The sequence below is a fragment of the Talpa occidentalis genome, unplaced genomic scaffold (genome assembly GCF_014898055.3).
Source record: "Talpa occidentalis isolate TD23 unplaced genomic scaffold, MPIMG_talOcc4v2.1 talOcc4.4, whole genome shotgun sequence".
Lineage (NCBI taxonomy): Eukaryota > Metazoa > Chordata > Mammalia > Eulipotyphla > Talpidae > Talpa > Talpa occidentalis.
Window position 1 is genome coordinate 86,227,640 of NW_023604295.1, and position 16,812 is coordinate 86,244,451.

The 16,812-nt window shown below is 39.7% G+C and overlaps 1 protein-coding gene across 1 annotated transcript in view; it reads left to right on the forward strand.

Annotated features, from left to right (window-relative positions):
- MINDY4B (MINDY family member 4B) overlaps positions 1-16,812 on the forward strand; it is a 42,263-nt gene that overhangs the window by 526 nt on the left and 24,925 nt on the right. Inside the window, exons 3-4 of the mRNA XM_037524642.2 lie at positions 1,439-1,606; positions 15,689-15,808. Coding sequence (XP_037380539.1) covers positions 1,439-1,606; positions 15,689-15,808 — 288 coding nt within the window. The remainder of the gene's footprint in view (positions 1-1,438; positions 1,607-15,688; positions 15,809-16,812) is intronic.

The window sequence follows — 16,812 nt, forward strand, 5'->3', positions numbered from 1 at the left end:
GGTGAAGATATTTCTTGAGCTTTCTTTTTTCATAAAAATCTCATCCTATTTTTAAGAGCTATTTTTCATCATTAAAAGCAACTTATAGCTTTTATTTTAGAAAAAAAGTAATAGTCTAGCATTCTTAAACTAGTGAAATGATACTAGGTTCTGACAACAAACTGAGTGCTTCAAGTCTCTGAAGAAAAGTAGTTTTGAAAATAATTATCATTTTTATTCAGCTCCTGAAAAACTGTTTTCCTTTAACATTTTCAAATAAGAGAAAGATGACTGAATTCAGGTGTTAAAAGGGTGTTTTAAAAATCTGTTACACATGTAAGATGAAAGGTGTTTATATCTCATGCAATTTGAAGAGGTTAGGAGGTTAGAAGATTTGCATTTCAAATATTAATTCAGCCACTGAACAAATACAAGACAAAATATTAAAATGATTTTTTTGGCACTGTATGTGATGTGATCAAACAATTGAATTATTAATACTTTAAGTACAACACTAAAAGATCTTGCTCCAAATAACCTGTGTACTAAAGCCTTATTTGTGCTAAAACTCTCTGAACCTGTCTAAATTAGAATCAGGGAGATAATATTTCTATTTTAGCCCTGGAAGTATTAGTTCTGGAAATAGCTGCCATTTAAGAGACTAGAATATTCAAAAAAGAAAACAATCTTTGAAAGGGAAAAACATACTTCACCAAATGGGGGGATCCACTGCCACATATATAAAGGTATTCCATTTGATTTACAAAATACATCTTATCCCATCAGTAGTCTGTGACTTGGGTACTGACCTTCTGAGATAAGGAAACATCTTTTCCTCCAGGATTTCAGAAAAGCTAAGGCTGTTTCCCACATGTTTCCATGACCATTAGGGCACTTTAGTTTCATGATATTAGTATAGAAGTTATGCTAACTATATTGAAATGCCATAAGAAAAGAAAAATAAATCTTAAAGTGGAGGTTGAGCTTTTAAAGAAGAACATTATTATGCTCACTTATTGGGGGAAAGGAATCAGAGAGTATTATAAAAATCTAACCTGTCTTCATTTACTGGCCAGTTAACAACATCATGAGAAATACCTAGTACAGACTAGAAAGATTCAGTCATTGTTTATATAATGTTGTCCTCTCAAAACAAGAGACAGTGACATTTACATTCTGCTCGAAACACAATTTCAAGTCAAGGTCTTGATAGCATTAATTATGTTTCCATAGTTACATTTAACCTCTCCTCCTCACATAAAAGTTATGAGAAACCTCTTTGACACAGACACTGGGATTTTTCTGCCTCTTTTATTGCTATTTATCACCATTTCAGACATCTTTAAAAGGGAGACAATATTTTCTGAACACTGATATTTGAGAGAGAGAAAGAAAAGGGGAAAAAAAGGTCATCACTGGCTCTGTTTGCTTTGTTTTTTGGTGGTGGCATTTTGCACAGAATCATGAAGGCAACTATATATCTGCTGATGAAACTGAAGATGGAACAGGAACACCTCAGCCCAAAGGACAAGGACATTTGCCATCAAATAGCCTTTGTTCTATTCCCAAGCCCTCTATCATCTCTTCAAAATCGGGCAGCTTTCCTATCTCCCTGGAAATGGCCACAGTAAGTATAGCTTGTCAATTAAACATGAAACGAAACGTAATCTTCCCCAAACAACAAGACTGGGGAATCTTATCTGCTGTCATGTGAGAGTATTATTGAAGATAAGACTGCAGAAAGTTGTTATTGGTAAAAGGAGACTATAATTGAAATGACTTATTTATGCTATTTTTCAAGGACAATGGTAATGTTACTGTCTTTCCCTCCCAAACTCAGAATTTATCCACTTCCTCGATATGACAGTTAAATTGGAGGGAATGAGGGAGTTAAGTTCAAGTAATTCATTATATAAGGTAGCTTGAGGTAAGCCCACTAAGTGGCAGACAGCCATTGCTGCAGATGCTGGGGTACTGGAGCAGTAGACAGAGCCCTTTCTACCTGCAGACAGGGGCCGGGAGGCAGAGGACCTTTGCTGGGACCAGTCCTGCAGCATGTTGCTGATCTCAGGAAAGAAATTGTTTTTCTGAGGTTGAACTAATATGCAGGTTTCAAAAGAACCTGACACTGTAAGATCAAATGAATCTGCAAGACAATAGTCCCAAGGACCATTTGGTCAATCCAAAACAAGTGTGTAGATGAGGTTCTGAGGCTAAGATCTAGTTAGGAGGAAATACCTGAGGCATCTCATTGGCTCACACAGGCTGGATACAACAATACCTTGGCAAATGTCCAAAGAACCATCTGTTGTAGTCAAAAAAACACAAACAGGAAGCTAAGCCAAGGATGGAGCCAGGAGAGAAGTTCCAGCGAGGGTGAGTGAGCCCTCCAGTTGCAGTGGTCTCCATTGAAGCCCTTTGATTGTAGTGAAACTCAGAGTTTGTCAGGACAATTTTCTCACATTCATCAATAGGAGCAGAGAGGAAAATTCCCCCCATCTCTCTGGTTCTTCTTGGGCTGGTTAAGCAATCAAATTAACATCAGGCAGATTAGTAGGAAAAAAGAACAAATTTAATTACATACAGAGACTCTACATAGATATACACTCTAAAGTAAATGGGGGCAAAGTGGGAGTATAATACCCTGAGCTAAGGAATGGGATAGGAGCCTGGGGCTTATGAGGAAAGAGGCGGGGAACTCACAGGATGAGGACAGTGGGACTCACATGATGAAGACCAGATGCTTTGTAATTTGAGAGTTTCCCTGATAGAAAGGTTATTTTGGTAAATATCTTAATTTTGGGCAATACCCCCAATTTTCATTCTTCAAAGGAAAGTGGTAAAAGTTTCTTGTGGACCTGATGGTCTTCGATTAACTTCAGCTTAAAATAATCTTCATGCCTTCATGCATTCAAGTGACAGGTCTTAGAAAGGCCTGTTCTGGGCATCTTGGGGAGGCCTATTCTTCATGCCCTATCATTACAATGTCCACATTATATTGTAGTCTGAAGCAGAAACCTTTGTCAGGCCACATGAACAAGAGTTGAAAGAAGCACGTCCTTCCTGTGGGCATGGCCACGATCCGGGAAGGCTTGCAGAAACCACCCAGGACCAGCCCCATCATTGATGCAAAACCCATTAAAACTGCCTGGCAGTCAGGCCCACCATGGACATACACACTCTCAGTCTGTGTCACACACTGGTGCCTGCTGAGGGGTATGAGTAGGGCCATTTTTGGGGGAAATCGAATAGTCTCCACCTGCTTTTTGAGAACAAAGGCCAGGTTGTACCTGACAGTAGTGTTTCCAACCCTCAATATAACCTCTTCTTAAGTTCCCCAAACTTGACATCGCCAGACACAAAACTACAGGTTTCACCAAGCAACTTTCTTCCCCATCACCTTTGCAGCAAAATGCACTAGAAAGCCCACTTGCTCTTTCTTATTATCAAGAATCTTTCCATCTTTCCTCTTCCACTCAAATGACAGGTGTTAAAAGGAGATAGGTAGCGGAGTTACTTCCTAGTGCATTTCTACATTTTGTTTTAAAAAAGAGAGAAAAGTATGATTCTATATTTGCCTATATAAGCATACAGAAATTGCAGAAGATTTCATAAGATATATAAGTAAGGAGGCCATGGTGGGGGGACATGGGTGGGAGAAACTTTCCATAGCATGGCATTTTGTATTCTCTGCATTCTAAAACAAACTACTTTTTAAAATACACATACAAGTTTTAAAAATTAAAAAAAAAAAAGCATTCTCAGATGTTTCCACATCTTCTGTTCTCTCTACTGTGAGGGCAGGAGAGTCGAGGCCTGAATTTTCCCCCTTCTCTACAAACACAAAATCAATGCCACTGGAAACCACTCCAGTGACTTTTCCAAGGTAGGTAGTTCTCTCCCTTTGGAAAAGATTGAAAGACAAAAGAATCAAACTACCATAGCCTGAAATAGAGTTGGTGGAGTGTTAAGAAAGTCCCAGAAGTAGAGATAATGGATTTTTCCTTTAAAAAATGAATTTGGACTTATTCCCATTATGTGAGCCAGATGATAGTGTGTCCTTTAAATAGCAGCAGCATTAATTAAACACACCCTGGGATTTCGAGATGATGAGCCTTGGGATGCTGGATCTGTGTGTTCCAGAGAGAGGGGTTGGAAGCTTGACCAATTCTAATCAACATTTGGCAGTGCAGCTGCCTGGTCAATTATCAGAGCTATTGAATCTGAGTACTCACTTGAGAATGCCTTTTGTTGTCAGTATGCTATTCTCTTTCCCCTCTGTTTGGGGTAGGGACACCTGGGATTTCCTGACATTGGCCCACATTTTTTGCCAGGAATCTGCTGGGAAAGAAGTGGGTAGTGCCCTAGGCACCTTTGCTTTCCTCAGTTCTCTTGTTTCTCATTCTTGTTCAATTTCCAATAAATAAGACTTTTCCCTTTCCCTAAGGGGAGGTAGGGTAGAGTGTATCCTCTGGGCTCTTCACAGCCCTGCTCACCTGTTTTTCCTCGGTGGCAGTTTCCCATCCTCCTCCACAACCAGGACCCAGCCTGGGACACATTCCTGTAGCCTCTTTTACCAGCAGCCAGTAAATAAACTGTGGGAATATTTGCAACCCCACCCAGGAGGATCATATTAGAAATGCAATACTGGGAGACCAAGATATGTTTGGAATGACTCTGATGAATGAAACTGTGTAGAGGATAGCAGGCTGTGCAGTAGCACTAGGGGACAAAGAAGCACAGACTAGAACCACCAGCTTAAGGTCTGAGGCCTCAATAGGTGTTTACTTAAGTCTCAGACTCTGGATGATCTCCTAAATCGCCGACTCTGGATGATCTCCTAAATCGCCTCAGTAGTGGGGAGTGTTTATCACCCTTCATATGTACTCTCTCCCCTTCCCCACCTGCCAGAGCCCTGCCTCCTAGGGGCTCCATCAACTAGCCTCCCTCTGCCTCTGGCTTCTTGTTGAGTTTAGCCAATGGGAGACCTGGAGGGTGACTGGAGGGCCAGAAGGGAATGAGGTCAGGTTGCACAGAGCTGGCTGAACCCCTCTCTCAGAAGGCAGCCCTCTCTCAGGACCCTCTCCTTGGTTCAGGGCACTCTTCCTCCTGCCCTTTCGGGACTAGGGGCCATAATCACTTCTTACCATCATTAGCGCTGGGACATTGCTTTAGCCATTGTGGTTTTCCCACATGCAACCCACATCTTTGTAAATAGTCCCTGTATTAAACTTCCCTCAAATTAATTATTGTGATTGAAAGTGCCATCTGTTTCATGCTGGGCCCCGACTGGTAAAAGCTGAAAATGCTGTATTGGGTCCTCAAACTGCCATTTCCTATATATGTGACTTTGGACACATCACAGAACTGCTTTGTGCCTCAAGTTCTTTAACTGTAAAACAGATTTTTTTTTATTCACAAATATTTATTATAAGCCTACTATGTCCTATGTGTCACACCAGATGAATAGGAAACCATGGTGAACATGATCTAATCAAGAGTCTGCCACTTTACTTGACAGGGTAGGAGTATCTTCTTAGGACTCACTAGTTCTCACATTTCTGATTCCATGGTGGTCCAGTAATTTCTTTTAATTAATGAAATGGCAGACTAACCAGTGTAACAAAATTAAGACAACCAAAACAATGATGAGTGGATATATATATATCTCAAATATGACACCTTGTATCACATGGGGGAAAATATGGACTATGAATGATGCTAAGATAACTGACTATCTATATGGAAAAAAATTAAATTTGATTCCTACTGTATAGTAAAAATCAATCCCAGATGGGTCACATAATTAACTTTTTTTCCTTTTTTAAAAAAAAATTTAGTTTACTTTTTTTTTTTTTTTAAAGATTTATTTATTTATTTATACAAGCACTGGGTACAGTCAGAAGCTCGGGAGGGTGAGAGAAATCACCAGAGCCACAGCGGGGAGCAGAACAGGCAGAATGACGAAGTACACTGCCAAGGGGAGCAGTAGGCGGCAGGATAGATCTACGCGCCATGTGGGACCCTCACTGGCGGCCGGGGACCCTCACCAGTGGCCGGGGATCAAACCGGCGCTGCAGAGGCTGCAGGCAGCTTCGCAGCCCCGCGCTCGACCACTGAGCCACCAGGGAGGCCCTTTACTACTTGTTTTTGAAGAACCATTGCTTCACACCCATGCCAGCGTTTGACAGTATAGGATGCCCCCTTCAGGCACCACAGTTCTCCCATTACCAAAGACCCATAGTCCTCTACCAAAGGTTATTGTGGTCTCTCACCCCTCTTTCTCACCCTTCCCTGTCCAGTAATTTTTAAGATAAGAAAAGATTTTGGAAAATTAATTTATTATTCTATCTTATTAAAGTAGAATTATTCTACCTTAAGCTGGGGGAGGCATGGAAGAGGACTGCATGGGGGAGGAGGGCACATCTGGAAGGGCCATATCTAGGCCTCCCTGAGGGCTTATCTGGTTTTCTCTGAGTTGAGTGGTAACTGGCAACAGAAATGAGATGGGGCAGTTTGGCTTGCAGAAATTTTTTAATTGAATTTGAATTCTAAGCCTTCTTAGTCTCAATGGTGTTAATCTCTTGCATTTATACATGACTTCTCCTTACTCCTGCCAGCTTCTGGCCTTTTTCCATCTGTGTTGGAACTTTCTTCCATATAGCACAAATGTTCCAGCATAGACAGGCTGTGTTTGCACAAAGGTAATAACATTCTACATTTATTCAGCACTTACAGTTCCCACAATCCTTTTCCATACTTCTTGTCTTTCATTAAGAACTACGATTCAACCAAGCAGGGGTTATCCTTATTTCTGGAAAAGCAAATAAAATCTTAGAGAGGTTTGGCAATTTGTTCACGTAGTGAGTAAGGGGCAGAACTGGGGCTTCTCCACCCTGGAGTCAGCAATCATTCTTCTGCACTTGGTGACCTTGATGCCAGGGAAACACTTCCTCATTTGTAAGTCTCTGCTGAGGATGCCTTAGGTTGTTGGTCTTCATGACCACGGCACACACTGAGTCTGTATCTTCCAAGCGCAGTCCCAGTGCTTGTTTCCCTCCTCCCCTTGACTTTCTGCTGCCCTGACATACAAGACAGATCATCTTTTTCAAGTGCAATTCTGGGCCCTTACACTGAAATGCACCTGCCTCCATTTCTCTGTAGAGAAAATCTTTCCTTTTGAGGGTGGAGCAGTAATTACTAGGAAATAGACTCCAGTCATGAAAAAGATACTTGCCCTGTATCCACCCTTAGAAATCATAAGGGGCCTGAGCCATGTACAGCTGGGAGGAGGTACTGTGTCTCTGGACCAGCTTAGCTCCTACCTCCAGAATCGGGCCCAAAGTACTTTCCCCACTCAACTTCTATTTACTTCCTGCCTTGTGTCCCTAGAACACACACACGGAGACTCATTGTCTAGCCCCACAAAACTTCTCCCTGTCCCGAAACACTGGGTACTGTGTGTGGGTGTTTGCAGATATTTCTCTGTCTGGCCTCCTTACTATTAAAGGCAGCAGGCCATTGGGTGGTGTGTCCCAGAGTGTGGACTGTGTATCTCTGCTAAGCATGGAACACTTTTAAGGTTATGGTTGTAAGTAACACATTAAATAACACTGAGTTACCTGGGGGAAAGTTAGTCACTTCTGCACTCTGACAGGTCAGGGAGGAAGACTGAGGTAGGGGCAGTATTTCACATTTCTTTAACACTTCTTATCTCTATTTTTAATCAAAAGGAATGTCTAGGGCTTAGTCAGAGCTTTCTCAGGCGACAGTTTTTAGAATAATTCAATACATTGTTTTATTTTCGCTATATATTTTAAAAGGTATGGCAAATGATTTTGATTCTCATTTTGTAAGGAAGTTATATACAGAGTTTTAAAGATTTATTTATTTATTTATTTATTTATTTATTTATTTATTTATACACGCACTGGGTACAGTCAGAAGCGTGGGAGGGTGAGAGAATTCACTAGAGCGGGAAGCAGGACAAGCAGACTGATGAAATACACTGCTGAGTGGAGCAGCGGGTGCAGCAGGAGAGGTCTGTGCACCATGTGGGACGCTCACGGGCAGCCAGGGATCCAACTGGCACTACAGAGGCTGTGGGCAGCTTCACAGTCCAGCGCTCAACCGCTGTGACACCGGGGAGGCCCTAGAGTTCTTTCTTAAAGAATATTTTGTAAGTTTTAAAAGAGTGACCCAAGATAATAAAGAGAATTAATTAATGATCAGTACCCCAAAATGAGGCACATAAAAAGATGACACACAGAGTTAAAGGAGGGGAGTGGTCATTGAGTTAGTGTTAGTAAAAGGGGTAAATCCAGTTGTTTCTGCTAGTTGGGTAACATGAGGCAAATAGTTCTCTTTAAAAGGAGATTAATAAAATAAAGGCAAAATACTCTGGCAACATTGCCTTCAATAATGTCTTTGGAGTGTCTACTACAATGGCAAGGGCAACAAAAGCAAAAACAAACAAATGAGACTATAGCAAAATAAAAATCTTCTGCACAGTGAAAGGAATTATCATGAAAACAAATTGGCCTTCCACTAAGTGGGAGAAAATATTTGTAGATCATATATCTGACAATGGGTTAATAGCTGATATCTATAAAGAGATCATATACTTAACTAGAAAACAAATAACCCAAATAAAAACTGAAACACTTCTACAAAAAAGACATACAGAGGGCCTCCCCTGGTGGCGCAGCAGTTGAGCGCTGGGCTGCGAGGCTGCCCGCAGCCTCTGCAGTGCAGGTTCATTCCCTGGCCGCCCGCGAGGGTCCCACAAAAAAAAAAAAAAAAAAAGACATACTGATGGTTTACAGGCATGTGAAAAAATGTTTATCTTAATATCAGGTAAATATAAATAAAAACTATGAGTACCTCACACCTGTGAGAATGGACCATATTAAAAAGACCAGAAGCAAGTGTTGGGGAAGGTGTGGAGAAAAAGGACTCCTGTTGCACAGTTGGTGGGATTGTAGACTGGTTCAGGCTCAATGGAAAAATAGTATGGAGGTTTCTCAGAATATTAAAAATAGGTCTACTATATGATCCAAAAATCTCTCTACCATCTATACCCAAAGAGCACAAACACTAATTTGAAGGGATAGATCCATTCCTGAACCGCAGCAAGCTATGGAAACCACCTAAGTATCAAATGAAAGATAAGTAGATTAAAAAGATGTGAAATATTCCACAGAAAAACTAATTTAAATAATAAACCAGTTTAGTAAAGTAGCAGTATACAAAATCAACATGCAAAAATCAGACCTCCTATATGCAAACAATCCATCTGACGAAGAAATTAAGAAAACTATCCCATTTATAATTGAAACCAAAAAAAAAGTCAAATACCTGGGAATAAACCTAACAAAAGAGGTGAGTGATGTATACAAAAAAAATCATAAAACATTGTTAAAAGAAATGAAAGAAACCACAAAGAAATGGAAAGACATCCCTTGCTCATGGATTGGAAAAATTAACATTATTGAAATGGCCATCCTACCAAAAGCAATCAACAGATTCAACACAATCCCAATAAAAATCTCAATGACATTCTTCAAAGAAATCGAACAAATATGGATGAAATTCATATGGAGTCACAAAAAGTCCTCAAATAGCAAAAGCTCTCCTGACTAAAAAATAGAAGAATGGAAGTATTACACTCCCAGACTTCAAACTACACTACCAAGGCATAATAATTTTTTTGAAAGGGATTCATCTACTTTATTTTTAATATTTTTTACATCATTGTTCATTTTTAAACAATATTTGCTTCCCCCAACCCCTCAGATTGAGTCCCCATAGAGTTTCCTTCACCAGTTCACCCGTGCACCATCACCTCAGTCCCTTGTGCTCCTCCCTCCCTCCCTCTGATCCCTCTCCCTCCTCCTCCCCTGCAGTATGTCTCTGATTTATAATTGTCTGGTTTTGCTTGGTTTTTTTGTGCTGTTATTGTTTTTTTTACACTGATGTCTTATTTATTTCCTCTACATTCCTGCTGTAAGTGAAACCATCTGATATTTTTCTTTTTCCTTCTGGCTTATTTCACTGAGCATAATTCCTTCTAGCTCCTTCCACATTGTGGCGAATAGCATGAGTTTATCTTTTTTGATTGCTGAATGATAGTCAATTGTGTATACATGCCACATCTTCTTGATCCAGTCAACTATTTTTGGGCATTTGGGTTGTTTCCAGGTTTTGCCTATTGTAAATAGTGCTGCAATAAACATAGGTGTATGGGTGTTCTTTTGAATCAATGTTTTTGTGTCCTTTGGGTAGATCCCTAGGAGTGGAATTGCTGGGTCATATGGTACTCATTTTAGTAGACTGAGGAACCTCCAGACAGCACTCCATAGTGGTTCAAAGCCATAATAATTTAAACAATATGGTACTGGAGCATAAACAGACACACAGAACAATGGAATCGAATAGAAAATCCAGAAATAAACCCACATATTTATGGACAACTAATCTTTGATGAAAGAGCAAAGAGTATGCAATGGACAATGGCAGTTTGTTCAATGAATGGTGCTGGGAAAACTGGACCACCACATGCAAAAGAATGAAAATAAAGTACTACCTCACTCCATGCACAAAAACCAACTCAAAATGGATAAAATAATTGAACATAAGACCTGAAACGATAAAATAGATAGAAGAAAATAAATCTCAGTAACATCTTTAAAGACTCATCCCCCAAAGCAAAGAAAGTGAAGGAAGAGATACACAGCTGGGGTTACATCAAGCTAAAAGATTCTGTACAGCAAAAGAGACATTAGCCAAAACAAAGAGACACCCTATTGATTGGGAGAAATTTTTTGCACTCAATATAACTGATAAGAGACTGATCACAAAGATCTACAAAGAGCTCACTTGATTCAACAAAAACAAAATAAACAACCCAGTCAAAAAATGGGCAGAAGAGCTAAAAAGACACCTCTCCAAAGAGGAAATGCAAGTGGCCAACAGGTATAGGAAAAAATGTTCAACATCCCTCATAATAAGGAACATGCAAATCAAAACCACAATGAGATACCACCTTATACCAGTGAGAATGACACATATTAAAAAAACAGGCAACAACAAATGTTGTCGAGGATGTGGTGAAAAAGAAACTCTCCTACATTACTGGTGGGAGTGCAAACTGGCCCAACTGCTATGGAAAGCTGTGTGGAAGTTCCTCAAACTACTAAAATTGGAGCTACCATATAACCTAGAAATTCCACTCTTAAGAATCTCTCCAAAGAAGACAAAAACATTAATTCAAAAGGATACCTGCAATTGGAACAAGAACAGACATACAGACCAATGGAATCGAATAGAAAATCCAGAAATAAATCCACAGATTTATGGTCAACTAATCTTTGACAAAGGAGCAAAGACTATGCATTGGAGCAAAGAAAGTTTGTTCAATAAATGGTGCTGGGAAAACTGGGTCGCTACATGCAAAAGAATGAAGCTTGACCACTACCTCACACCATACACAAAAATCAACTCAAAATGGATTAAAGAACTAGACATAAGACCTGAAACCATAAAATATATAGAAGGAAATATAGGCGAAACACTACGTGATCTGCACATCAAAGACATCTTTACAGACACATCACCCAAAGCAGTGATAGTGAAGGCAAAGATAAACAGCTGGGACTACATCAAATTAAAGAGCTTCTGCACAGCAAAAGAGACAATAACAAAAACAAAGAGAAACCCCACCAACTGGGAGAACATTTTTGCACCCAACACTAATGATAAAGGACTGATCACAAAAATCTGCAAAGAACTGATGAGACTCAGCAACAACAAAGAAAATAATCCAGTCAAAAAATGGGCACAAGAGCTAAAAAGAAACTTCTCTGAAGAGGAAATGCAAATGGCCAACAGGCATATGAAAAAATGTTCAACATCACTTGCCATCAGGGAAATGCAAATCAAAACTACCATGAGATACCATCTCACACCAGTGAGAATGGCACATATTAAAAAAACTAGCAACAACAAATGCTGGCGAGGGTGTGGAGAAAAAGGAACTCTTCTGCACTGTTGGTGGGAGTGCAAACTGGTCCAACCACTGTGGAGAGCTGTGTGGAGATTTCTGGACCTACTAAAGATAGAGCTTCCATATGATCCAGCAATTCCACTCCTAGGTATTTACCCAAAGGACACAGAAACATCAATTCCAAAGAACACCTGCACCCCTATGTTTATAGCAGCACTGTTTACAATAGCTAAGCTTTGGAAACAACCCAAATGCCCAAAAATAGATGACTGGATCAAGAAGATGTGGTACATATATACCATGGAATATTACTCAGCATTCAAAAAAGATAAACACATGCAATTTGCAGCAACATGGATGGCGCTGGAAGGGATCATGCTCAGCGAAATAAGCCAAAAAGAAAAAGAAAAATACCGGATGGTCTCACTCATAGCAGGAATCTAGAAAACTTAAATAAGGGACCAGGAAAATGAATAACTATAAGAAAGTGAAAATCAAAATCAACAAAAAACTATGAACCAGAGACAATTTTAGGGGGGCGGGGGCGGGAGGGGAGGGATTGGGGTCAGAATGGGGGGGCTGCAATTGTATGGGGAATATAACAATAAAATTTATAAAAAAAAAAAAATAATAATAATAAAAAAAAAAAAAAAAAAAACAAAAGGATACCTGCACCCCTATGTTTATTGCAGCACTATTTTTTTTTTCAGGAAGCATTTTTTTTATTTTTTATTAATAAATTTTATTTTTATGTTCCCCATACAATTGCAACCCCCTTATTATTATTATTTTTATTTATTTATTTTTTAATTTTATTTTTATATTCCCTAAACAATTGCAACCCTTTTATTTTGACCCCAATCCCTCCCCCCCGCCCCGCTCCCCTCATAATGTGTCTCTGGTTCATAGTTGTTTGTTGATTATGATTTTCACTTTCTTATAGATATTCATTTTCCTGGTCCCTTATTTAAGTTTTCTAGATTCCTGCTATGAGTGAGACCATCCGGTATTTTTCTTTTTCTTTCTGGCTTATTTTGCTGAGCATGATCCCCTCCAGCGCCATCCATGTTGCTGCAAATTGCATGTGTTTATCTTTTTTGAATGCTGAGTAATATTCCATGGTGTATATGTACCACATCTTCTTGATCCAGTCATCTATTTTTGGGCATTTGGGTTGATTCCAAAGCTTAGCTATTGTAAATAGTCCTGCTATAAACATAGGGGTGCAGGTGCTATTTGGAGTTGATGTTTCTGTGTCCTTTGGGTAAATACCTAGGAGTGGAATTGCTGGATCATATGGAAGCTCTATGTTTAGTAGGTCCAGAAATCTCCACACAGCTCTCCATAGTGGTTGGACCAGTTTGCACTCCCACCAGCAAACTGGTGGGAGTTTGCACTGCAGGAGAGTTCCTTTTTCTCCACACCCTCGCCAACATTTGTTGTTGCTAGTTTTTTTAATATGTGCCATTCTCACTGGTGTGAGATGGTATCTCATGGTAGTTTTGATTTGCATTTCCCTGATTACGAGTGATGGTGAACATTTTTTCATATGCCTGTTGGCCATTTGCATTTCCTCTTCAGAGAAGTTTAGCACTATTTGCAATAGGTAAGATATGAAAACATCCCAGATGCCCAAAAATAGATGATTGGATCATGAAGATGTGGTACATATACATAATGGAATACTATTTAGCAATCAAAAAAGATAAACTCATGTTATTTTCAACAACATGGATTGAACTGGAAGGGATAATGCTCAGTGAAAAATGTCAGAAGGAAAAAGAAAATTATTGAATGGTTTTGCTTATAGGAGGAATATAGGGGAAACAAATAAGGGATCAGGGAAAAAAATAATAAATAGAAAAACAAAATTAACAGGAAACTACAAATCACAGACATTCTGCAGGGAAGGAGGAAGGAAAGGGATCAAAAAAGAGGAGGGAAGAGCACAAGGAACTATGGTGGTGGTGCACGGGTGTATTGGTGGTGGAAATTTTATGAAGAATACACCTCATAGGAGAAAGCAAATATTGTACAAAAATGAACAATGCTGTAAAATATATATAAATAACTTTAAAAGATTAAAAAAAGATGTGGACTATAGATGCAATGGAATACTACTCAGCTGTTAATAAAGATAAAATGTGACTATCTGTGACAACGTGGGTAGAACTGGAGGGGATTATACTAGGGAAATCATTCAGAAGGAAAAGGCAAATACCAGTTGATTTCACTCATACATGAAATATAAAGAAACAAGACAAAGGAACAGACAATGCTAAACCAAAACAAACCCTTGAAATATGACTACAGAACTGAGGCTACCAGAGGGGGAGGGTGGGAGGTAGAGAGCAAAGGTGGATGGGTCCCAGTGAGCAATAGTGGAGGATTATTGGGGATGTGGAGGTGGGTGTGGTGTGCTAACATAATTTTGTAGAAGTGTGAACCTATTTCCCTAAATCTTATACAGTGTTGCAAACCAACATTGCCTCAGTAGCATAATTAAAAACAAAATAAAAGGAGTATAATAAAGGAAAACACCTCAAAGAATTAAATTAATATAATGAATGCAGAGCACTCAATCCAGTGCCGGGTGCACAGAAAATGCTCAATAAATGCTGACATCATCGCCAGCCTAGTTCAAATGTCATCTTTTTCATGAAGCCTTTTTGATTTCTTTAGTCAGAACAATCTTTCTCCTCCTTCTGTTCTCTCTCTCTCACAGTACTTTGTATTTGTCTTATGGAATTTCACACATACTGTCTTGTAAATAGCTGTGGAATATTAGACTTCTGACATAACTATTTCCCACTCAGGACTTAGCACACACTAAGTGTTTACTACATCTCTGATTGTTTGTGGAGGTGCTTTCTTTCATGTGTTTGGTTGATCGAGGTTTATTCCTGTTTTTCTGGGAAGCTCTGAAAGAACATCTACAGGGCCTTCCCTGGTGGTGCAACGGTTGAGTGTTGGGCTGCGAAGCTGCCCGCAGCCTCCGCAGCGCCAGTTCGATCCCTGGCCGCCAGCGAGGGTCCCACATGGTGCGGCAGACCTCTCCTGTCTCACCCGCTGCTCCCCTCAGCAGTGTACTTCGTCAGTCTGCTGTTCTGTTCCCCGCTTTGGGTCTGGTGAATTCTCTCACCCTCCCGCGCTTCTGACTGTACCCAGTGCTTGTATAAATAAATAAATAAATCTTAAAAAAAAAAACCTTTAAGATTATGGAACAAGAGAAAAGAGAAAATTTTAATATTATTGAGCCACTATTGTACTCAAGCTAGAAACACAGAGATGAGTCTATTCCTTTTTCTCCCATCCCCAAAATGGGAGAGGTAGTTACAGGTAGAGGAACGAAAAGAGGAAGAACTGAACAGCATCCCACAGTGGGTTGTAAGACGGTAAAGGAGAATGGCTGACAATGGAAGTGAGACAGACACAAGGACAGAATCAGAGAGGGACATGGCGAGGATTGACACACTGACCCTTCAAGATAACAGACCCTAGACCTGATGTGGACCGCAAAAATAGGGTTTTAAAATTAGGGTTTTTAAAATTAGAATAGGGAAATAGAGCAATAAGAGCCCCTGGATGTAGGGGGAATTACAGGCCCATCCCCATGATTTCATTATCTTACTCAAGGCTCTTTGATGAGAAATATGTCTAGGAAGAGTCACATTTCTTTGAATCATTTATTTCCTTTCTTTTTAGAAACTGCGGCAGATCCTCTTCGGAAATACAGTGCATGTCTTCAGTTGTGACTGGAAAAAGGCCCATTTCAGGTTCCATGAGTCTTTTTCTGACCTGTCTTTCACTTTGGAAATAGGAAAGGTAATAGCACGCCTTAATTTTTTAAAAAATTCCTATCTCCATATTCCCTATTCGTGTTTTTTTCCATTCTCATCCATATGAATGTGTTACTATAGTCATTTGAAATCATTATTTATAAATTTCACCCTTAAATGATAACAGGCTGTTATAAAGTATACTGTCTGCATTGCAGCAAACTCTCAAACTTCTTTTTCTCCAACCCTCCCCCCATTCTACTTTTTCTGACTCTTCTCTCCAGGTTCTAAGCATCCCTGAGGATTTAGAAGGCTGGAGGATGTCTAGAAGCTTCTCTCTAACTTGTTTAAAATCTCAATTTTTCATATCATTGATGACCAGTCACATCGAAGTTTAAGGGCTATCAGCCAGCTCATTACTTTCTACAAATCTAAAAGTTTCATATTAAGCCGGGGCATAGTAAAGATAGGAAGGAGTAGGAAAAGGACATATATCCCCATGCCAGTCTATAGGGCTCACAAAGAAGATGATCATAGCAGCTTCTAGATGTCCCTCGGTGTCCAGCCACAGCCCATAGGGAGGGATGGCACTTGCATAGTATAGTAGCCTCCCTGATTCCAGGGGCTCCAAGACACCTGTGGATGCCTGAAACCATGGAGAGCACTGAATCCTATATAAACTATGTTGTTTTTTGACTCTATATACATACCTATGATAAGGTTTAGTGTATAAATTAGACACCAAAAGTAACAGCAAGAACTAAATAATAAAATGATTATAACAATATATATAATGATAATTATGTGAAAATGCTATCTCTCTCCCACTCCCCCATCTCAAAATATCATTGTGGGTTAGTCAATTAAAACTGCAGAAAGCAAAACCTCAGGTAACGAGAGCTCATGTCCCTTTACTAAGCCTAGGGGACATGGTATACCAGGAGGGGAACAGTTTCAGAGAATAGATAATGGCATACATTGCCAAAAGTTCTCTTCTGTAACACTGGCCGGCCCCAAGGGGGTTCTGCTGAGATCATACAGCCCTTTTCC